The sequence below is a fragment of the Camarhynchus parvulus genome, chromosome 2, assembly GCF_901933205.1.
Source record: "Camarhynchus parvulus chromosome 2, STF_HiC, whole genome shotgun sequence".
NCBI classification, from domain to species: Eukaryota; Metazoa; Chordata; class Aves; order Passeriformes; family Thraupidae; genus Camarhynchus; species Camarhynchus parvulus.
The window spans coordinates 139,851,687-139,875,683 of NC_044572.1; the positions used below are offsets into that span (position 1 = coordinate 139,851,687).

The 23,997-nt window shown below is 39.7% G+C and overlaps 1 protein-coding gene across 1 annotated transcript in view; it reads right to left on the bottom strand.

Annotated features, from left to right (window-relative positions):
- Nucleotides 1–1,189: 1,189 nt before the first annotated feature.
- ATAD2 (ATPase family AAA domain containing 2) overlaps nucleotides 1,190–23,997 on the bottom strand; it is a 30,333-nt gene continuing 7,525 nt past the window's right edge. The window contains exons 5-28 of the mRNA XM_030971560.1: nucleotides 23,798–23,894; nucleotides 23,312–23,360; nucleotides 22,858–22,968; nucleotides 22,278–22,356; nucleotides 21,274–21,366; nucleotides 20,230–20,338; nucleotides 19,886–20,001; nucleotides 18,977–19,151; nucleotides 18,236–18,324; nucleotides 17,737–17,896; nucleotides 16,287–16,377; nucleotides 15,546–15,860; nucleotides 14,485–14,590; nucleotides 13,067–13,250; nucleotides 11,433–11,618; nucleotides 10,023–10,158; nucleotides 9,680–9,876; nucleotides 8,292–8,451; nucleotides 7,844–7,966; nucleotides 7,607–7,747; nucleotides 6,146–6,502; nucleotides 5,339–5,463; nucleotides 3,532–3,660; nucleotides 1,190–2,099 (exon numbers count right to left, since the gene is read on the bottom strand). Of these exons, the coding sequence (XP_030827420.1) occupies nucleotides 2,061–2,099; nucleotides 3,532–3,660; nucleotides 5,339–5,463; nucleotides 6,146–6,502; nucleotides 7,607–7,747; nucleotides 7,844–7,966; nucleotides 8,292–8,451; nucleotides 9,680–9,876; nucleotides 10,023–10,158; nucleotides 11,433–11,618; nucleotides 13,067–13,250; nucleotides 14,485–14,590; nucleotides 15,546–15,860; nucleotides 16,287–16,377; nucleotides 17,737–17,896; nucleotides 18,236–18,324; nucleotides 18,977–19,151; nucleotides 19,886–20,001; nucleotides 20,230–20,338; nucleotides 21,274–21,366; nucleotides 22,278–22,356; nucleotides 22,858–22,968; nucleotides 23,312–23,360; nucleotides 23,798–23,894 (3,367 nt within the window). The 3' untranslated portion in view covers nucleotides 1,190–2,060. The remainder of the gene's footprint in view (nucleotides 2,100–3,531; nucleotides 3,661–5,338; nucleotides 5,464–6,145; nucleotides 6,503–7,606; nucleotides 7,748–7,843; nucleotides 7,967–8,291; nucleotides 8,452–9,679; nucleotides 9,877–10,022; nucleotides 10,159–11,432; nucleotides 11,619–13,066; nucleotides 13,251–14,484; nucleotides 14,591–15,545; nucleotides 15,861–16,286; nucleotides 16,378–17,736; nucleotides 17,897–18,235; nucleotides 18,325–18,976; nucleotides 19,152–19,885; nucleotides 20,002–20,229; nucleotides 20,339–21,273; nucleotides 21,367–22,277; nucleotides 22,357–22,857; nucleotides 22,969–23,311; nucleotides 23,361–23,797; nucleotides 23,895–23,997) is intronic.

Sequence of the window (23,997 nt, forward strand, 5' to 3'; positions counted from 1 at the left end):
CCTCCCGGCGCAGCGCTGCCCCGGGGCGGGAGCGCGGCGAGCGCGGACGGCGCGGCCGCTGCCTCAGCCCCCTGGCAGCGAGCGGGGGCGGAGCCGCTCCCGCCGCCCCGCCCGTCAGGCGGCGGACACCGGGCGCGGGGGCTGCCCCGGCACCGCAGCGCCGCAGCCCGGGGATACCGGCGACTCCTCGGCGGCCCGGGCAAGAGCGGGGGCGGCGGGGCGGGAGCTCCCGGGCGGCAGCCGCGCCCCCGCTGGCAAACTTCGGCTCCGCGCTCGGGCCTCCCGCCGCGCCCGGGACGGGCTGAGGGACAGCGGCGCCCCCAGCCCGGGAAGGGCTTTGCTGCCGCTCCCGCCCGGAGCTGCCGCCGAGGGAGGGCACGGCCGCAGGGTCCCGGGAACAAACCAGCGCGAGTGAAGACAGAAGGAGCGGCTCTAACGAAAAAGTCATTTCCCACACCTTGGGTTGTCGGGGTCTTTCTGTTAGTTAGAGAACTTGGTGAAGGGAGACCTCTCTCCCTTTACTACGTGCAAAATATTTTAATAAATTTTGGGTTTAACTCACACTGCCCAGTTCTCAAAAACGTTGTTTCCCTACACTATTTTTCTCATCACTGTGTGCTGTTTTGGGTTAGACAGTAAAATGTGACAATTTCCTCAAGAAAGAAAAAAATATATGGGGAACGCTTAACTGTTAACAGGTGGACACAGAAGATGGAAGATTTACACAATTGGGAAGCTTTTTAAAAATCTGCCCTGGTACAGGACCCTGTCGAGCCTAGTGACAGGAAGCCACGTGCTCAAAACAGAAGTTTTGATCCCAGGAATGTGCCTGGTTCCTCAATTCCACACTCTGAGTTTTCAAAATAATGCTCTTAGGAGATGGACTCAACAAGCTGCCTGCCCCGAGTCACATTGAAATTGGCAATGGCAGCCAAGAAGGACATCAAGTTAAGGACATTAGTTCATTTATTACATTGCCAATGTCATAAACTGCATTAAAATATAAATTTTCCATTTTTTTTTTCTCCTGAGCTTGTCTTTGCTGTATAATCCATACACTGAGTGGAGAAGAAGCTGATCACATGCAGTTCTTATTTTAAAATCATAGTATTTGTCCTTATGTCTTGCATGCAAGATTATCAATGATCAAAATTGTTCTGTGATTAAAATAGAGCAGACAACCCACCACTAAAAAGAGATTATTTTTTTATTAATACCCACCAAACAATACAGAGAAAAAAAATCTACATAGCACACCAATGTTTGAACAAACACAGTAGAAGGACACAAAAAGAGACCACTACTGACAGAGGTAAGAAACCAAACACAAAGAAGGATTGCACAGTTCGGCGTTCAGTATCGCCACACATTGTGTACACGAGGTGACAGAACAGAAGAGTGAAGAGTCATGCCACATATTTTATCATGATTTATATAAAATTTTATTTTCATATAGTTAAACTTTGCCTTATTTTTTAAATAACTATCAAATTAACAGATAAATTTTCTCTGCTGGTTTGAAGAGAAATACTTCTTCAAAACAGGGTACTGCTTTGCTTTACTTCAATATATTTATCACCAACAATATATTCACTTTTATGTAATAAACAGATATGATTCTTCCCAGGTGACTAGAAAACTATTTACAACTGAATTCAACTACAAGCCATCTGATGAACAATTTGTGTTAAAACGGTTTTCTCCAGTATTAAGATTGTCATTATTGCAAGCACGATTAAACTTTACCTTAGAAAGTTACAGTAGTAAATCTTGCTTTGTTTCAAGTTAGGTTTTCTTTTAAAGAGAGGTACTGAAATTATCTATTCAGATCTGCTGAGTTCAAAAGGCAATCACAGCAGTATGTCACATTAAAATATACATACCTAGAAGGGAAATATCAAAGTCATTAAATGACTTTATTTGAGCTTTCTTAATAAATTTTAAGATATATCTGTATAAATATATATGTAGACCTAGTATTTATTGAACAATGCAAAGAAAAACAGCATGCAATAAAAAGAAAACATTACAGAGTATGTCAAGTATGCTGAAATCAAGTATCATGGATAACTGAAGGCTGTAATTTCTTTCTTCATTGCCTAAGAAAAAAAAAGACAAATTGGGAGTCAGTGTGAATACAAACTTAAGAACCCTGTTTACTACTTCATCAAAAGAAGTGAGAATGTGTGCACACAACTGTTAGCAATGATTTAGCCAATACATGTGCTACCACCACCACTGTTCTGTACTCACTGGCTCCAACACATCCTTATGCACCCAAAATAGAGAGTAGGCTAGGAAAACTGCAGGGATCTGTATCAGGGGACTGTGGATCAATGGTGCTTTCAGCAATTAGAGAGGAGACAGTTCCCAAAGAGCCACAGCTAAAAGCTGAACTGTTCTTTTCTGCACTCTGAATAAATACTTGCTAAAGTCTCTGTTTTCATACAGTAGAACTTACTCCTGGACTGACTTGTGCAATCTCTCTGAACAAGAAATATTCTTTGGTCAAAGAAGCAGAAAACAAAGAAATGAAGTTCTGCACAAAAGCTCACAAGCACCAGGATAACAAACATGCTAAATCATGTAATTTATGATAGATAGGAGAAGGGTGCATTATTCAGGAATGGCATCCCTGCATCCAAGTAACCCTCACTGTTGCACAATCAGAGCAAGAGCATCTGACTCTCTATCGATGTGCAAGAAGAGATCAGGATGACCAGGATCCAAGAGAAGAGGCTTCCTGGCTTTTTTAAGGAAAACTGAGATGCATTAAAAAATTTTATCTATTCTTATGCATGACCACCTGGAAGACAAGGTGGATTCAAGGACTTTGAAGCCGAAGACTGAATATCCAACCTATCTAAATCAACTCAACACTGGGAATGACAGACTGGGACCACGGGTTCCTGAGGAGTATTTCTGCCAAGTTCTGACAACTTTGAAATCCTCTCTTAGAAGGAGAGATTACAGAATTTTGACTCATTAGCATTAAACCTTCATAGGCAGGAAGCTCCCATATATGAAATGAAAGATGCTTAAGCCATTCTAGCTAAAAAGGAAGTCTGGTGAGACTAAAGTCTCTTCTTGTTATGCCTCATACTTACTTTCTTTTCAGGAATGGAATGACTGCTATACAACTGTTACCGTGTGTTACTGCCCACAAGAGGAGAACGGGGAAGTGACAGACTGAGAAAAGCCCCCTCCTTTCCCAGCCCCCCCAGTACTGACAAGGTACTAGAGCAGGAGTGGTGACAGACTGAGCTCAACTGCCTTGAGAGGGCTCTGGGGGCACCCATCGTCTTCAAACCTTTTCCTGCTGAAACTGCCAGCAGCTAAGCCAAATGCAACAATAGTTTTGCAATATGGAGAAATGTCTTCCAGACTGTAATGAACAAATCTTGTAACACAGGCAACTAAGCAGCAATGAGTAATACTAAATAACCATGACATTCACAGGGCATGTGTACATATGCATAACACACACGCCTGTAATAATGACAGAAAGTGCTACAAGACAAAAAAAATTACCTTCACTAATTCGTTTTTGTCACCATCTTCCCGGTGCTGGTAAATGCACTGGCTAAGGACAGCATACAGTTTCTCCATGCGAAATATACTGACGTTCTCAGTTACCACGGCAATAGAATGCAGCACTTGCTGAAGAAAAAAAATGGAAACCAGAGTTCAGAATAGCAAAAGATAAGCTCCAAACAGAAAAGGTAGGACAGGTGTATGGCCAACTTCCCATGTGAAACTTTTTAAATGCTGCCACAGAAGTGACTGCATGCTCCTGTATGTGTTCCTTGAGTTCTGGGCCTATTATCAAGCAAATAAATGAAAAAACTCAAAACCCCAAGCAAAAAAAACCAGCCCAAACAAAAAAAAGCAGCTGCAGTTTGGAAGGTCACCCAGCTTATTGTCTGCAAGTGAATTCCAAAGAGGCTCTCTAACACAAGCAGCAAGTTCCAGTGGCACTCCTGTTAAGGAGTCAAGTTTTCTAAAAGATGCTTTTTATGACTGTAGCTCTGTCTTCACAGTTGAGAACTCTGTAAGGGCTCTGTGGTACCATCTCTGCAGTGGGCAGTACCTTCAGAGCACACACACTGCTGGCACCCTGACTCCACAGAAACCCATGAGCATTGCCTACACAGACATGAACACCTTCCTCACAAGGGGAAGTGGAGGGGCAGGCACTGATCCATCTCTGCTCTTTGGTGACCACTGACAGAACCCGAGGGAACGGCATGGAGCTGTGTCAGGGGAATTTAAGCTGGATGTAAGGAAGTTCTTCACTCAGAGGGTGGTCAGGCAGTAGAACAGGCTCCTCAGGATAGTGGCTACAGCACCAAGCTTACCAGATCTCAAGAAACACTTAGACAATGTTCTCAAGCTCATGGCAGGATTGTTGGGGGTGCCCTGTGCAGGGCCAGGAGCTGGACTCTATCCTTCTAGGTCCCTTCCAACTCAGGTTATTCTATCATTCTATGAACACAAACCCATAAAATTTGCTTGCTTAGGAAGCCTGTCTTGAGAAGTTAATTTCTCTCTTCTCACTTAATTTCTTATCATGGCAGGTAAACAGCAGCCCCCTCTGGTTTGACCCACCTCCAGGACCTCAACCTGGCAATTTCCTGAATTCTCCTCACTGCAACATCTCCAGAAAAACGCCAGGTCCATCTACCCTCTCCAATTCATGCAAAGGAACTTCTTTGACCCCCTCCAGCTAGGCACAATTTTGACCCTTTCACAAACTGTATTGTAGGGTAACAACTTCTCTCCTCTAGGGGACTGGAAAAACCTTCTAACACTGTACCTATATGAATGTAAAATTCTGTCACTGGATTTTGAAAGTGTTTGAGAAGATATTAGTATTTTATCCAGAATGACCTTTAGGTCAACCTGCTAACTTCAAAGTCTTAAAGTCATCTCTGCTAAAAATCAATGTACTCTTTCAGTTCCTAATAAATGAAAACATGCTAACAGCAAACCAAAACAACTCCCCAGTCCATCATAAAAACGGCCAAGACACTAATAACCAACAGCACTACCAGTTTGTCAGTGGGCTGTTTAAAATCTAACAAGCCCTTTTACATTAACAATAGGAGATAATCCAGTCTCCTAAAATTTTAGTTCACCAAAAGCAAGAACAGCAGCCTACACTAGCTGTGGAAACAGCAGTCATAGTCCATTATAGGCTGAATTATTTCACCAGCTATATATCCCTCCCATACTTTGTCTGAATTGGCACTGGTTAACAACTGACTTAATTTACAACTCTGTATGTAGCAAGAAAATGTCCTAACTTGGTATTAGCAAAATTAAAAATTAAACTTACCTTAAGCTCACAGTAATCCACAAACACTCTCTGTGTGCCAATTTTCACTGCCTTCCCAACACATCCCAGCTGTTTCTCTTCCACCTGAGAAGATCTTGCACGAGTCATACGGTGTACCCACAAATCTGGAATGACACAAATTTCTTAAGTCAGGATTTCTCTTTCTCTGAAACGCAGTATGAGTGAAGTACCCTGTACTTGGAGAAGAGAACCTCTCTGCAACAACAGAGACAACTGTTACCATTTTTCACTGATAAAGGTTTGACACTTTTACCTCCTTTCTGGCAAAAATCTCTGCTCCATGAAAACTAGAGACTTGAACACAAAAAAAAACCCCAACACTAGACAAAAAGGCAGAGGAAAACCAGGGGAACACATCCTGTTGCCGTTACAGCACTGCGCTGTAAAACTCCAAAGTAATTTAGGTTAGAAAACACATCTTACACTGCAAACACTAGGACATAACTCCTCTATTCCACACATGACCCTGGGTGTACACTGTTTGAAGTACAGCTTTTTAACTTATACTTGTTATTGCTGGAAAGATCCTCATGCAATAAAAGAAAGCCAATGTTTGTTTTTCAGTTAGGTACTATTTGAAAAATAAACTGCAGAATCAGAAACTCAGCAGCTGCAGAAATACACACACTTGGCTGGCACAACTCAAGGGGCAGCACCATTATGCAAGAAACTGTGCACCAATTTGAGAGACAACTGAGAACAGAAATCAGGAAGGCTAAAACCTGGTAGGTAGTGTAACCCTCCTGAGGAGGAGTAAGGGAGTGAATGACCTTTTTGATCTCTCACCATCTGAACGTCCATCTTCAGAAGTTCCGGCTTTTTGACAGTCTGGCATTTCACTCTGCTCTCTTAGGTCCAAATGTTCTCTCCTTTTTCCAGAAGGAGATTTACCCACAAGGGGAACTCTCTCTCTTTCATTTTCTGTCCCATTTTTCTGTCGTTCTTGAAGTACATTTTCATGTTCTTCGATAGGAGTATCCTGAGAGGATGCAAATTCAGTGCAATCTGTGCCAGACTCTTCATTGCTCTCCACCTCATTTTGGTCTTCAGGAATTTTATTCTCTTTATTGAACTGAACATTCCTCTTCTTTGCTGCAATACTTGAAGACTCTCTATTCCTTTTGCGTTTTCTTTTTGACTTCTCTACAAAGAGATACAAGAAAAAGTAATAGAAAACAATACCAAAACAAGAAGGACGCTCATCTTACTTGTCTGACAAGGAAAATGACCAAATGAGCTTAAATACCACTGCCCATCTCCCCAGACATGTGTCTAGAGAAAAAATTGGTATTTATTGGAGTCAGTTAGCGACTAGATTTTAAAAGATCCAGCTACAGAATTTAATTCACAAAACCAACAGCTTCAAGAGGTTATGAAAACAGAAGTCTTACTTTAGACAGGAAGTCTTACTGGAAAGCAAGATTATTAAGTGACTTAGTCATCTAATATATGTGAACATAGAAACATATTTGGAGATGAACCTTCAGAATCTGTAAACTTCACAGAAGTTAGACACACATTGGGAAGAGCTGAAGAGGCACTTTTAAGGGAGTATTTGCTGGACAAAAAAATCCTCCATAGAGATTCACACCTCATAAGCTTTCTGATTCAGTTAACCTTGTTCAATACAAACTTGTAATTTTCCCTTCCAGAAAACCCACCATCCTTTGTACTCACAGAGTACCACACAAGGCCTATGGGTCAAGTCTGTGGCAACATTCTCAGACATGCCAGCAAGACCAGGAAATGTCACATCATGTCATGTGTTTTAAGGCCTTTTTTCCCCCATGTCTTATTCATGGTAAAACAGAAGAAAATAGTGATCTTTCCTTTACATGTCTATGATTATTGCTCCTCTTTTTTTAACCCTTTCCCCTTCAGTTGGAAATCACGGGAATAGAGTTTAATATTTGAGGGCAGGGAACGGGAAAACACTATTGCATATAACTAAAAACTAGGTAAGCATTCAGAAACTGCCATGTACAACTTTAAGAGGTAGCAATGTAGGAGCCATTAAATAGCATTTGGGCCACCAAGGGCAGCACCTTACATTGTCAACCAGCCATTGTACTTGGACTTTATAACCATACTGAATGAATGACCTCTGGATTTATCCCATGTTTTGCAGCATATTAAAAAATATAATGCCTCTGGCATGAAGAACCAGGCATCACAAGAACCTGTTAAGTCACAAGAACAGAGGCTTCTGCACCTTCTCCAGGAAAGCCTGAGTAAAACACAACTTGCCTTTAGAGCAGGGGGTACTGACATCCACAGGCACTGCTAGGATCTTCAGTTTTTCATTACAGTTTGGATCTGTTTTCTTACACCCAGGAACAGAGTCCTCTTTTGGCATTACACAGAAGGAAGAAGAAGCACAGTCTGAACCTTGCAATAAAGAAGAGAGAGCAAAGAATGATGTGTTGCATGGCTGGTTACAAATACTGAGATAATTCTTTAATTCTTCAGTGCCAAATAACACACCTCTCTGCTTACGAGACTCTTTGATTTCTTGGCAGCGTCGTTCGAAATCTTCATCCATTTCCTCCCTCACTATGGAATAGGCAGTGTCTCTCAAAGCGCAGGCTCTGTGCCTGAGGAGGCGATCTGAAATTTTACAGTCACAATTGAGTACTTTCTACCAGCCAATGAGCCCCTTTATTTTGTTTACCTGGAAAGTTTTTTGTCTTGTCACAGGTAGGTTCTGAAAGGTTATCTCGGTCAATCTTTTCAGCATGACAACTGATAAGTTAATTTTAAAGCAAAGGCAGTAGCTTCCAATCAACATATCTATCACAATTTCATGCCCAAATAAGTTTATTTGATACTGCAACATTCACAACCTGGCCAGAAATGCTCTCTGGGGCAAATGATACTTATCAACTTGTACATTTAAAATTTTTACAAATTAGTGATAAAACCACATCCTCACCTCCAGGATCTTTAGCTGGGTTGTACTCTAAAGCATTGCTACAGATTAGATCAATGTCTTTTAGAAAGTCTCTTGCAGTTGGGTACTGGTGCATGTCAATCTTGGACAGAACTGTGGAGAGGTCCATGGGTTGTTTAATAACAGCATTGTAATCAGGTACCTACAAAAGAAATATACATGCTCAGAGATTTAACACAGCAGCCACCAAAAATAATGATTTTCATAAAGTCAAATAAAGGACTTGTTAAAAATCTCAATATGATACATCCAAAGATCCAATTAGCTTCTTGAAAACAGAAAGGCTATTTCAGCTGGCTTTGAAGAGACAGGCTGGAAGAGGGCAAAACAAAGAAGCAGGGAGGTGAGAAGAATGTGTGGGGCAGAGAAGGGAACTAGCATCCAGAGTGGAACTTGTTTCACTTCCTTTCAGAAAATAACAGCAAAAAACCATTTCTCAGTAAAGTCACCTGAAATTCCCTTTGGTTTTGGCAGCAAGAAAAAGGATGCAGGAATTGCACCTTTGAAGCACCTGTCCTGGGCACCTAGAATGAGATAGCTGGACCCAGAGGTGCCTATTTCTTTATTCTGACAATAGAAGGAGCCTAATAACTAGCTCAGATGAGGATATCTATGTTTGTTTAGATTATTCAGATCTAGAAATTACAAGGAAAGGAAAGAAGTCAGTGGACATGTGGAGAAACAAGAACTTGTGGAAATGCAAAGCTATCTCAAATTTCCATCTGACTTGGAAGTATGTGCCCCAGCCTACTCTTATTCAATGAATTAAATGAGAAGCATATGGGAGGAAGAAAAAAAATCACACAGCCTTTATGATTGATCTTATAGCAAGGAAAGTCCCCTGAGAACAGTCTGAAAATACGACAAATTGCTGCTTCTACTCCTGTTCTTGCAGAAACTATTGAAAGACAATAAAGAGCTTTACACTTTATTAAAACAGCCCTGGAAGTACTGTTTATAATTACAGAGAAAAAGAGAGATCTCTCCTTTTAGTGCTGTAATACACCTACGTATCAAAGTCTTTTTACAAGCAAACTGTGCTGGCATTTTATATAATTGGCACCCGAACTAGATGATCCTTGTTGGATGACCCTCCTAATGGAAATAATCTCAAGTTTTAAAGAGGTTTTGGAAGGAACACAGGCACTTAGTGAAAACTCAAATAACAGACATTTGAGTGACCCAGAGTCAAAAAAAGTAAACGCAAAACAAAACTTCACTTCCCATATCCTGGAGATTCATAATACTATGATCCTAAAGACAAAGATAAACCTTCCTAGAAACAACACACAAACACTGAGGAACACACACACACAGAAATTGTGAATACACACAGGTATAATGGTATTGCAGATCAACACTAGATTTACCTCCTGTGGGTCAACAGGCTTTGTGAATGCCCTGAAACGTCTGTCAATGACGAGTCTGTGAGTCACGTCCCGCAGGTAAATCCTCAGTTCCCGCAGTGTGTCCTCCTCCTGCTCCTCCAGCTGTTTGAGTTCTTCCTCTGACAGCTGGCGAGGCTTTGGGGGCGGTGCTACAGGCAGGACTTCCAGGGGCGCCCGAGCTCAAATGGAAAATTTTAGTCAATTAATGCTACTCAAATACAAGCACATCAAAAATAATTGATAGAAAATTGCCCCAAAGGAAACACTGTATTGTATTAGCTGTTAACTTACTGCTAGCAAAATTTTGTGCTTTGAATATCCTCACCTGAGTTGTTTTTTGATGCAGGAGGTTCAGCAGCTTGCTTCATAACTAAGTCCTCAAAAAAACTTCTTCTTTCAGCACAGGTAGGCCACTGGATTTTGAAAACTTCTTCACAATCATTATTAAATAAAGCTTTTATCTAAAGCATGAGGAGAAAAGATATGTCAGATATAAGGTCACACACATTTTTTGTAATTTTTTATATTCTATTCCAAAAAGCTGAGTACCTTTCTAAACTAAACTGAGTACTCATCTGAGTAAGATAAGCTATGTAAAGTTGTCTTCTTGGCTTTGAAAGGCTTAATTTTCATAGAATGGCAAATTAAAACACCTGCTCTGAGGAATAATACCATCTAGAGTTTAGGCTCCATGAAAAAAAGGTGTGATAAACCACACAGTTGACAGTCACCACTTCCAAGGTTGGTTATTTTGTATTTACCTGCCTCTCTGTTCTTTAGCTCAAATCTTATGGCAGCTATGGAGGGAATGGGCAAGGTTCAACATACAAGTGCCAGCTTTTTGTTAAGCTGGCTTTTAAAATTCTGTTTTTAATTAATTTAAATGAAGTGTCTAAAGTTGTATATTTCCAGGTTGTACTCTGTTTTTCCATCTCTATTATCAAAGGGCATGGAAATAATTTCATTCCTTATTTTAGAAAGCATTTAACAACATCACAGTAAGTTTTGCTACCAAGACAAAATAATCAGAGCATCATGTTCACATTTTGAACGCCTTCCTTTAACACCCCCTGATGTTGTTTCTGAAATCCCAGGGCAGCTTGAGAGGACTGGGGAGGTAATTTTACCACCACAAATGTCCAGAAAGCTCAGCAGGTAGTCGTACTGAATTTTGTTAAGGAATACAACTAAAAATTGATTTCCAAGTTACTTAAATGGAAGTTGGACTTTATCTTTCCAGTATGTCAAATTTTCATCTACCAAATGTAAAAAGAAATGGAAATAATAATGAAATTATTGAAATTTGAAATTACATTCCATCAAAAACAGTGTGACCACTGTACTTTATCAGTAAAAATAGCTTTCACTTTTCAGTAAAACAATCTTTTTCCTATCTCAAGCCCTGTATATTCTTCACTAAGCACACACCTCACCATCTTGCAGTCACCAAAATGACTGCCTGAAGCAAATTTGTTCATCTGTCTAATAAGGATCAGTGTGTGAGAAGGGTGAAACATTTGGGTTAAAGTCAATCTTTTTACTCAGAAAACACTTCAGACAAATGCTTTCACACCATTGTTTTGTCTAAGCAAATTTTAAGAAACTTTTCAGAGTGTTTGGGTGCCTAAATAGTAACAGCATGAATTTGCTTTAGAGTAGTACAGCACTGCCATGCTTAAAGGAATTATAAACTAACAAACAAAAAAGGAAGAGTAAAAGAAGTATTGATAAATACCTCTTCTGGGAGATCTCCATGTTTTACATCAGTTGTTGCAAGGAGCAGAACTGGAGCAAATGTTGGAATGTTCTGCAGTAGTGTTGTAAAAACGGCTTTCACAGTAGGTCCAACAGTGTCCCACCACAAAGGGATTTGTGGGACATAAATGATACTTGGTGCTGTTCTTTGAGCTTCTCGCATCAACTGGCAAAATGAAAGCTCAGATAAGAAAACTACATCCTGTAGAACAGGATACTAAATAACTACACATCAAACTATCTTATGAAATAGGAGTACATGAAGCTAAAACATCAGGACAAATCAATAAATTAACTAGTCCTTAACAATAAGGTAAAATTTTCACTATGATTCAAACACAGATATGGCTACACAGACAGAAACAGACTTGAATCTCTGCCCAATTTCAAAACTCCTTATGTGTAAGAGAACTCCTAAAGAGCCTCAGCACTCAGCTAATCTGGTGGTACGCCCAAAAAACCACGACCAGCCCTTCAGCAAGATATATTAGCCCAGAGAAATTGCCACACAAGTGCAACAACACCAATTGCAGTTCAGAGCACACACACAGGCTCAAAGACCTATGTGAGAAGCCTGCTTACAATGCATAATTTCAAGCACATTTTATAAGAGGTGACCATTCTTTTGTCTGCCTGAAGAGCTAAATCACAACTTCTTACTACCAAAGGATCCATCAGAGCAGATGATATGCTTTGGAAGAGCACAAGCCAGTGCTTACAGATGGCACCTCAATCACAGGAGACAAAATGCATCTACTGCCAGAGGGAAGTGACAAATTTCTCTATGTGCCCTCTCAGATTAACAATATTCAGAGAGTTCCTGTCAAAAGGTGGGGAAGCACACGTGGTATATCCAGGCAGTCACTACACAGGGTAGTTACTCATCCACAGATGCAACCATCACATAACAAAAGGAAAATTGCTCCTCCCATGTGACAAACAAGCTATGGAATGTGTCTCTCCTGACTACTACAGCTCTCCAATGCTGCTACTAAATGCCAAACAACAACATGTATTCCCTGCCTAAACTAAAGAAGGAAACTGGCACTAATCTGGTAATATTTAATTTTCCTAGTGAAGGAAAGCACACTAGTGTAACAATCTAAGTGTTATATGAATTTTAATTCCTTTACTGCATGTACTGCAGTGCTGCAAGCTGTATATGTAAAAGAAGAAACCCTTTCCCCCCAAACCTTGACTGTCGTATGAATGTAACAATAAACAGGGTTTCAGAAAGTGCATGATGCCATCAGGCTGATGCAGAGCCATCTATGGAGAGCACAGAGGCTTAAGAAGCAATGAAAATTTCCTGGATCCAACAGAGACCAGCAGGATTTTTTGCCACAGAGAGTTTTATTAGCAGCACCTCCCATCTTCCTGAGCTGCTAGCAACACTCTCACTACTTCCTTTCAAAAGGAAAACATGACTATGTATACCATCCTTATACAGTATCATTCCATCTGGAAAAAAGCGGATTTCCAGACAGAAGTAAACATAAAAGCCTATTCCAACCAGGCCTCCTCCCTTAACAATGAATTTTGCTTATTTCACAAATTTACATACAGTTTATATTCCATTTATGAGTCATATCAGATTAATGAGAAAAAAGATACCTGTGCACATGTTTCTTCTGGGGATGTGATGCTAACAAACAAAGCAGGCAGGTCTAGTGTATAAACAGGAAACTTCTCCAGGGCATGGATTACTGCAGGTGCCAGATGAAAAGCCTGCCCACACCCTGGATCTTCAACTAATAAGAACCGTGGCCTGAAAGATGTTGGCTGGCAACGAGGATTTCTATAACAGTAAGAAGAAAACAAGTTTAAAAACAAGTGATTAATAGGCACACAGATGTTGAAGTTTTTTCCTATATGCTTTTTTTTGGTAAATACACTCCCTGTTCCATGAAATAATAAGCTAGACTGATCAGGAAGACTATCAAAGCCTATTTTCTCAAGAACTGGTACCATGCCTCCACTAAGAAATCCTGCCAGGCCCCAGCATGTCCGCCATTCCTTTAGCTGGGTTAAGTAAGAGATCTTAAATCCTTCAGGGAAGCTGTCCAGAAAAATACACACACAAAACTGGTCAGTGACCTGATATGGGGCCGAACAACAACTCTTTTTCTAAGCACAAACCAATCTCAGTCTCTTCACTCCATGTACACTACTATTTTCAATAGGCCTTGACTTTAGGTAACAGATCTCTCCACCTGCCAAGTTTAGCTAAAATTTGGCTGTAGTGCCTGGAGATGATGGCAAGGAAGAATACCAACATTTCTAGGAAAAAAATTAATGTGGGCACTGAAACACATTAGCTGTATCTGAAGAAGCACACAATTGGATTGGCTAAATTACTTCTATGGTTTTCTCTCTGAATTGTCTGTTAATTTCCTAATCATCTTGTTTTATGAGCATGAAACACTTGTGAAGAAGTCTGTGGGTTTTTCTACCTCAAGGCTGTTGTACCTTTACTTGCTGAAGTCAAAGATCTTAGAAGAATAACTGACCCAACAGTGAGAACAATAATCTACTGCTTCAGCTGTTGATTTACACAACTTCCACCATAAAACATCAAAAGATTAACAAACTCTGTAGGCTAAAGGTACAAAATGCAGACATTATTTTTCTCACAGTTTTAACAAGTTATTTCTGAATTTATTTCTGACTTAACAATCAGAAGGCAGAAGGGAGAAGATGGCTACACAAATCCTTAGGGTTCTTTTAAGCTAAAAGAACATCTTTTAGCAGACAGCACATCTCTTGGGTCTTAAACCCTTGGATTAAATCAACATGTTCTAATAATCTGTGGACCACTGACTGAAGCAAACAGGGCAGGGCCAGTCAGTTTGATGGGCCAGGGCAGTTTACTTGGTTACAACATTAGTACCCAGTTGGATTTCACACTTACTTCTTGCAAATACTGACCATCCCCCACACACCCATCACTCCTTCATCCAGCACCCCTCACAACAAAACAGTTTACAGACTAAGCCATCTTAAAATGTAAACATAAAGGGGACAAACAAAACCTGTTTAAAGTGAGGAATTCTGCCTTTTCACCATCAGGTACTTTGTGAGTTGGATTCTCTTCAAAGATTGATGGCGATTCCTCTTCACTGTCAATCACATCATTTCCTAAAATAGGATTTAAAGATGAGAGCTTTGTTGACTTTCCTGAATAGTTCAAATCTGACTCTTGCATTAATACACCTTTGAAATCAGTGCAGGAAATTATTCTCTTGTATTTTGTTTGAGGACATACACTGTATGCTATTTTCTGAAGGGTTCGTTCTACCACAGATGTAAGGAGATTGCACAGTTTCTACAAAGCTGTCCTGTGTCCCACAATTTGCATCAGGTGTCTCTGCTGACAAAAACTTGGGAGTTTTTTTCCCCTTGGAATCAATTTGATTAGGAACAACGTCTGTACTTCCTAGACACCTGAAAAACCCAATGAGGCCACTGCTTTTTGAAAGAGGTTCTCCCACCAAATGTGAGGAAATTAAGTGAATGTAATGACCACAGACTTCCATTTGTCCAGAACTATTCAGAGTATAAAGACCCACACAACTTTTAAGTGAGGCTTCTTGAAGATCACAAAAGGGGAGATAATGGGAGGTGGGCAACAGAGAGGGGGGTGCAATTATCCATCTCCCAGCCCCAGTGCTTTCATTGTGCTGGTGGGTCTCTGCCTCTGTTTCATCAGCACAAACAATCCCAACTCTACCAGGAGTGATACTGGGAGAACACTCTCCAGAGGTTAGCACAGTAACTAACTATTCACAGACCTCCATTAATCAAGAGGGAGTGTACGAATATCGATTTGTTCTCACCAACTGACAAACTAAACCTGATTAAGGCTGATGCAGTGAGGAGCATGAGCTCACCTATGCTATGGAAGCCAAGCCCTAAAGTACAACAACTAAACCACTGTGTATTGCAGGTCACTCACAGCTGCCATCCAGCACTCTGCACATCCAGGTTATAAAACTGAGCTGTCATTATGGCTGAGGGGTTTATATGTGTTATTACACATATCAGAAGCTTTTGCTTTGGCAAAATTTTAAACAAGTGGGTGATGTTGTTATACCTTGTTGTTGGTCCTTCTTCAGTGCAAGCTCTGCGTGGGGAAATACTCTCTGTAAGGCTTGTAAAATTCTTTCCAACGTGTTTTCTAACAGTGGTTTTAAAATAGGTGATAGTGCTCGCCCAGGTGAAGCCACAGCCCTCTGTGAAGCTGGAACAGTCTTCTGCATGGCCATGACAAAATCCTTTGCTGTTATTTTAATGGAAGCGATGTCCAACTGCAGCTTCTCACTCCTTTCATAGATCTGAGGATAGCGGCGCCGCAAAGCACAGAGAGCAGCTTCAGCGCATAAGGCTTTAATATCAGCACCACAGTACCCTAATGAACAAAGCAAGAATCAAATGTTGTCAGGATCAGGCAACACCGAAGTCAAGGCCAAGAATTCTAAAGTGCAACAATGAAAGACTTTGCATGCAGCCAAAAATTAACAGGGTAAGAGATAATTTAAAGAATTACTACACTGCAGAGAAGTTTTGACATGTGCCTCCAGAGCCTGATAGCTTGCACTAAGGAAGCAGCCCCCTAGTCAAAACTTTACTCCTGGGAAAGAGGGCCTAAACCTATTCAGTGTTCTGAGAAAAAATAAAACTGAAAGCAGCATCTGTCTTGGTTTGCTCCCAAGACATGCCAGATGCATCACTGCCTCACTCTACAGCAAGGCACCAGAGCTCAAGTACTGCCTGGAACAAGCTCTGGTTCCCCACAACTCAGCCATGCAGCAACCCACAATGTTTTCAAACTCACCAACACATTTCTCAGCCAGCTCTTCAAGAAACTTGTCCAATGGCTTCAGGGTCCAATCTCGTGTGTGAATTTTGAAAATCTCTTTTCTTGCCTGAAAACAGAACACTTGCATTTCAGTTTGCCCTAAATTTTCTCTTAAAACAACCACAACACAAAACCCCCAAAACTCTCACACTAATACAAATACTTTTCTTATCTGCTAAACTCTGAAGTATTTTAAGGGTCGGTTAATATGTTGTTTTTTCAAGCAGAAAATTTCCTAGTTCTAAATTTGTTACATTAAAATCTTGCTGGGGGCTGCAATGAAGTAAAAGGCAATTTACATCTTCCATAAAAAAGTGAGTTTTCACAAGTGTGAGGTCCAGAAGAAAACACTGTAGTAAAAAACACCAAACTTAACTTTGAACAGATTTTTTACAGAAAATTCTCTCAAATTCAGCAAAATTTCATGGTTGCAGTCTCATTAGTTCATCAGATTTGCTCTTCTGAAAGCTCATGCAAGGAAAACAGTCCTAGCACTCCATTCCCAGTTGCTGCTGTTACTATCAAGCAGAACAATAGCTATGACTCAAATTACTGTCACTCATGCAAAAAATGTAAAATGTTGCCTATCCCCATCTCTGATCTTAGCAGGATTTTCATTGAATTATTTGGTGGCACACGGACTAACTATGGCAGATTTCTTCCACACTGGGGAAGTGTGTATTAGATCTGTTTCATGGAATCTCCTCTCCTGTTCCTGACAGCACATAAAAACTGGAGAAAAATGATTTTGTTAAATGCACTGTTTAGTGCACTTTTACCAGGATTCAATTCAGCACTTTCCAGAAAGTGCTAAGAAAAAGAAGTGACAGCCACAAAGAAAACACAAAACCTGCATTCCAGTTGTGCTTGCTACCCCCACCCCCAATATTTTTTTCATTGCCTATTGTCATTGAACTAGAAGCTTCCCTAGCCCTGCACCTGTGCAGTGACTTCACATTTTTGTCCAAGTCCCTATTACTGAGTACCAGTAAGAACACCAGGTCCTAACATACTTAATGGTTCCAGCACCAGCCTGGATCAAAGCTTTTGTTACTAAAAAAAAAAATTCTTGTCTGCACACCATTTCTTTCAATTTCACAATGCTACAGCAGTTCTTAACTAATTCATGAAGTCATTTTTAAACATTTTCGTGAGTAGCAGCACCCCATTTTCCTCACTGGTTGCAGAGAAACCAAAACTAATAATAAGAGGACTAAAACTACCTATTACAATCATCTTAATGATATATTCAGTGCCAGGTCTGCCCTCCACAGTACAGCACAGTCTCTCCAGTGAGCCCTCTTTTGTCCAAGCAGTACAATACTGAGGAGACTTTCACTGCTCCACAATCCTGCTGTGTTGCAGGGGTTTGTTACAAAGATGGACTCTGCCACATTAAGCACTGAGGTGGAGTTGAAGTTCTGACCTCTTTGTTTGGCAAGCTGAAGAGAAACTCTCGATCAAAGCGTCCCGGTCTTCGTAAAGCAGGATCTATAGAATCCAGCCTGTTGGTGGCTCCAATTACCACAACCTCTCCTCTGCTGTCTAAGCCATCCATAAGTGCCAAAAGTGTTGATACAACAGAGCTAAGAGAAGAATACAGTTTTTACTCAGCAGTTAATTTTCTTCAGTTCCAAATCATCACCAATGCTCACTCAAAGGACAAGCTCTTTTTGATAAAATGCTGACTAGAAAAAGACAAATAATTTTAAGATATAACAAAATAGATAAGGTAACACAGACCTTGTGGTGGCATCAAGTTTAGTGAATTGGTTTTAATTACTATTTAAAGATTATCTGAAATTAAGTAGTACTGAATTACTAGTTTTCAGGATAAATGAATGTGTCACATCAAGTTAAATAAGTTGTGGTCTTCTTTTCACAAAGATCAAGCAGCTTCCATGTTGATAGAAAACATGCCCCACCTATGAACTTGGTCTTGTTTACTGGAGCGTACAGGAGCAAGACCATCAATCTCATCAAAGAAAATAATTGAAGGTCGCATCTGGTAGGCCTACAGTGAAAACACAGAAATATTGACATCAGGAAAACAGCACTGTTTGGAGGAGAAATGCACAAACAACACTGGGGTTGCAAAGTCATTGGAAGTAGATTTTTCAGACCAGCATCAGGGATTTCTATTCATTGATCAAAAGTAGTGAAGTGTTGTAACAGAAGGCAGGAACATAGGTCAACCCACTGAGATGGGTGACAGGAAACAAATCACATCACTGGTTTTTACAGCTATTTGGCAACCACCAAGAACAAAGCCAGGACTTAATTGTATTACAGGCTCTGGAAGCAACCTTTGTTACCAATTTCAAAATACCCGTGCTTTCAGCCTGCATTTGTTTTCCTCTGATCAAAAGTCACCACTTCTTGAAACCTTTTTTGCAGCTGTTTGGATTTTTCTTTCCTGAGGCAAGGAGTTGGGGGTGTATGTTTCTTTGCAAGGTTCTCTTGACTGCTTTACTAATTTTTCCTAATTGATCTCAAGACTTCCAGCCTCTAAAAATGTTACTGAAAAACGAAACACTGACAATCCCACTTCAATGGAAGGGGTTGACAAAAAAAAAAAAAAAAAAAGGAAAAGAATTGTCCTTGACCACAGAACACAGAAAGTGAGTTACAACTCAGACAGAACATAATGCACATTTCAACTGTACCTGATCAAATAACAAACGAAGCTGTCGCTCCGACTCCCCAACCCATTTACTCAGGCAGTCAGCACCTTTTCTCATAAAAAAGGCTACTCTCCTGTCACCTTGGCTACATTCATTAGCAAGTGCACGAGCAACCAATGTCTTTCCAGTCCCTGGTGGGCCATAGAATAGACAGCCTCTGCAATTAAAAAAACCAAAAAAATTCACATAAGAAAAATATCATAGAAAAGTACCTGTGACCACCCTCATCCCTGAAGCACACAACTGTTCTCTCTTAAAGCTCTCTTCATTGTTTGTTATACTTTTATACTTTCAGTAACTTTTAAAGTTACTGAAAACAAAGAAACTTAAGTCCTATTGCAATATAACATGACTGAGTATTGATGGCCTAGAATATAAAAACCTAACAATTAAATCACTAATAATTTCATTTCATAACACAGAACCCATTCAGCTGTGTAAAAAGTGGACAGATGCATTTTTAGCACAAGCACAGCCAGCACTGCAAGTTTCTAGTTACGAGTCCACACAACTGTAAAGCTGATACTGGAACTCTTGAAAAAAAGAGTTGGTGGGACAGACAATTGGACTTCACCTAAACAAAACTGCAGATGACCACCACTTACAGGCTGATCAAGTCCACTTACATGTAGAACTCAAAACCACTCTGCCATCCCCTTTTAGAAGGCAAGACACTTTTAAGACACAGTCTCACCACACCGCAAATCTTTGAACCTACATGTATGCTGGATTCCATCCTTTTTTAAAAATTATTTTTTTCTTCTGCTAGAAGAACCCAAAAGCATCAAAACTTAAAATTCTGAAGCACGGAAACATAACAATACTTCAGAGTTGAATATTTTCTTGAAAACAGATGAATTAGAATTTACAGTTTTAAATGGCAAGCCTTACCTTGGAGGCTGAATTTTGAACCTCTCAAAGACTTCTGGATAAAGCAATGGAAAAACAACCATCTCTTTTAAAGCAGAAATGTGGTCAGCAAGACCACCAACGCCATCAAATCGTACCTAAAGATGGAGACATCAGAACACATTTTAGATGTTAAAGTTGCAACCTCAATAAAGTTCCATCAGAAATTAGATATCAGCACAAAGGAAACATTTGTGCCAATTTTCAAACTGCTTGAAACAAAACTGTAAGCCAAGGAAGTTACAGACAGCACATTACTGTGCTGTCTATAAGGTTTCATAATTACTGAAGATGTCTCAGTGACATAATGAAGTAAAAATACTCACTGAACAATCTATTTGCACTGGATCAACATCAGCCAGACTCGCTCCGATCTTCATGCGATCTTTGTGAACTCCCTTTAAGTCACTTTTCCGAAAGTTGACAGGAAGAGACCTGATTTGAATTAAGGAGAAAAAGAAAGGTGCTTTCTAACTTACAATGTGTGGTTTTGATTTTCTAATAATAGCATGTGAATGCAGAAGACCTTATAAATGAGTGTAAACTTCCTGAATTGTTAAATATTTATTCCAGCTGTTTTATGTTTAATGTCTGTGAGTAAAGAAAGGAAAATGGTCACTCCAGATATTAAACTGAGTTAATTATTTTAACAGCTCTCAGCACTTATAAATATACATGCCAGTCAACAGATCATATATAGGAATACAAGCTTAAAACAAGATATTCCTTGTTTGCAGACCTTGGGCTGACAGTGATTCATGTGAGGAAGAAAACTGCCCCTCCTGACCCCCAGACACACTGACGCTTTTCAAATACTTTTAATTCCTGTATTCAAGAAGTTACAGCCCAAGCTGATACTTATTTCAGTTGGTTTTAATGTTATAAAGGCTGCCTATCACTGCCAGTCCTTCCCAAGGCCCTGGAACCTGTGTGCCAACAGACTACTCTGAAAGGCATCTGAGACATCAGGCTGAAAACATATCTGTTAGACTGTTACTAAAATAGTTTTTCTAGAGCATTTGCTAAGAAATCAAATCCCCGTCATTTCCTCTATTTATAACATCCCCTGTTATAGTGGCTTTCTCTCTGAATCAGCTACTGTAAAGCACAGGAGCAGCAGAATTTTGCATTAAGAAATTTCATCAGTGTTGTTACCCCCCATCCCACCTAGAAATCAAACTTTTAGAGTGGTTTATTAAAATCCACTCTAAAAATCCAGTTGTAGAGAGTCCAGCTACAGTTGCATCAACAGAAAGGATTGCCAGAATTTAGAAACTGAACAAGATGAATACGTTAACACTACACAGTTAGGAAGATGTAAAGTCCTCCCAAGCAGTCTCCTTCCTCCCCAGATCTCCAATTGCATTAACCTTCTTAAATTTCTGTTCTTCCTCTGCCTCTCAAAATCCTCTTCATCATCAGATGAGGAAGAGGAATCACTGCTGGGGACTGTAAGTCTCCGCCTGCAAACATTCAAACAAACAATTAAAAAATGAAAATAAACAGTAAGTAATATCAAAATTGAAGTGAACACTGTCTCAGTTTACTTTGAGATCTAGTAAATGTCCAGATTATTGTACTCCTTATGAATCTGATTCCAAAAAAATTTCATTTTTATTAGGAAGGTAAAATGTTGAACCAGTGTGCAAAGAAATTTCTTAAGCAAGTTACTCTTTTTGTCCACATGCTCTCACCCACAAATCAAGTTTCACTTAGCATTATGTATCTACTCTGTGAAACATCAACCTCTTAATTTCAAAATTTGGTTTCATAACTCCCTCCTTCCATAACTGCCTAATTTCAAGGATGCTAAATAAAGCACTCCTATCTAGCAGCAAATGGCATTCAACACTTGCAGGATGCTAAACCTATTTGTCATTACTATTGAAATTTGTAATTTAAAATTTCACTTATTTTTCTTGCTTTAAGTATAGTTTCATACAGAAACTGGAACTGATTCCAAAGAGAAACCAGAATCAGTACCTGAGTGATTAAAAAAAATTCATTAAAACTTCCATCCTCTCTCTAACTAAATTGGTTTTAAGAAAATAATTTGCATCCTTCAAGATAAAACAGTCTGAGATTTTGAGAGGGAGATTTGGCTTAAATTCCAGAACAAATCAATGGAGTTATACAATCTCAGCCATAACTCTCATCATCACCACAAAAACTGCATTTTCTAATAAAATCTAATGGTCAATGAAGCAGATGGGCTTTCCTCCAATATTTGCTTTCTTTATTCCCTCAGACTACCACAGCAATAACCATACTGTTAATATCTAATTACCAAGAGTCCAAAAACCCTTGAAAGCAGTATTCAGTCATGTGACTGACAGCACTACTGAGAAAGAATTATCACTAACCAAACTCATACCTGTTAGTTCCCTTGCATGAATCTCTCTGTCTGACAGGTGAAGACCTGTCTGAAAAATACATCTTACGTTGTCTTGGTTCTGCTCAAAGTAAAAAAAATTGGAACAATGTTACAAACAAGTTTAAGAGAAAGCAGGATACTAAAAGAGGCAGAGAATGGGATGTGTATCACCCATCTCTAAGTTCTAGGGAAGTTTCAAGGATGGGGAGGAAGAGGTTGTTTTTTAAAATCAGTGCACAATAAAAGCAAAAACACACAGCCCTGTGTTTTAAGAACTGAAAATCACAGGAGTAAGGTCATCCAGTGTGTTTACATACTATTCTTTCAAGGATACATAATATACATAGTATATTTATTGAAAAATAAATACATAGTATTTTTCTTGAAAAATAACAGTAATGATGCTGAAAAGCAAAGAAATAGAATGTGCAGAGGATATATGCATTTAACAAAATTGCAGATAAGATATTTGAATAGAAGTTGAATGTGTGTATGTACTTTCATCCTTAAAAAAACCCCGTAACACTCTCACTTGCATGCAAGTAATTGGTTTTTAAGAAAAGCTGTGCCTGTAACCTACTTTGCAATGGAGCTTGATAGCGCTCAACAGTTTTCCTCTGCCGAAAGGAGTAACGCTTTCGATTGTCTTCACCATCATCTTCTTTGGCTTCACTTTCCTCTGAGGAACCCCCTGCACACCAACATGACATTGCACTGCTTAAGTACTGCTGCAAATTATATTAACTTCAAAATGCACTACCTCACGTGTATTTCCACCAGTCCACAACCTTTCCCGCTGTAAGAGCTTTGGACAAAAAACTTGTCTTTTGCTCTGAAAACCTGTTTTGAGCTCACTATAGTACAGCCCTAGAGTCTGTACTATAGACTGTGGCTTGTAATGTCAGTAGCAGCACAAATTCTTCTCAATAGATGAAAAATACCCAGTAGTTCATCCCATCTCAATTATTTAAGACAAAGTTTTTGGCTAGAGCATAGTCAAGAAAACTTAAAACAAACTTATCCAACAATGCTACCTTGATTATCAGCTATTTCTTCATCAGTCCTTTCCATATCGAGGCTTTCCTTAAAAAAAAACCCAAAAAACAACACAAACATGAAAGACCAATCACAAATAAGCAGAAAACCTGTGGGCATATTTGGTGCCTATACCATCATTATCAAGGCATTCCATATACACAGAAGATTTAATTATTGTACAGCAAAAGAGAACAGGAACATCATTCTGGAACCCAGGATTAGTAAGATTAATAAAAAGGGTTTCCACTCTAAAATAGGAATGCAGATCCAAACGAAAAAAAATCTGAGAGCAGGCTATGACAATGTTTAGAAAACAGTGACTGCCATTCAAAAGGACAGCAGACTAACCTAATTTAATAAAACTAAAAGAGAAGAAATATGATTGTTATCATGTAACCATGAGTTCCTCTTGGGGAAGGAAATCATCTCCCTATGTTAAATACCCTACTTATACAAAACCAGCAAAATAAATTAGTATCTACTTCTTCTGCGTCATGGAACTCCTCCAGGTCTCCCATCCTTCGCCGTCTACGCATCTTCTCCATGTCATCCATCTTTTGCAAGACTGCTTCTGCAGTACTAAAATACAAAGTTGACATATGAAAGCAAAAATAGGCAAGTACAGAAAAAGCCCATTTAGAACAGCACACATAACCACCATATTTTAATACAGTGTGCACAA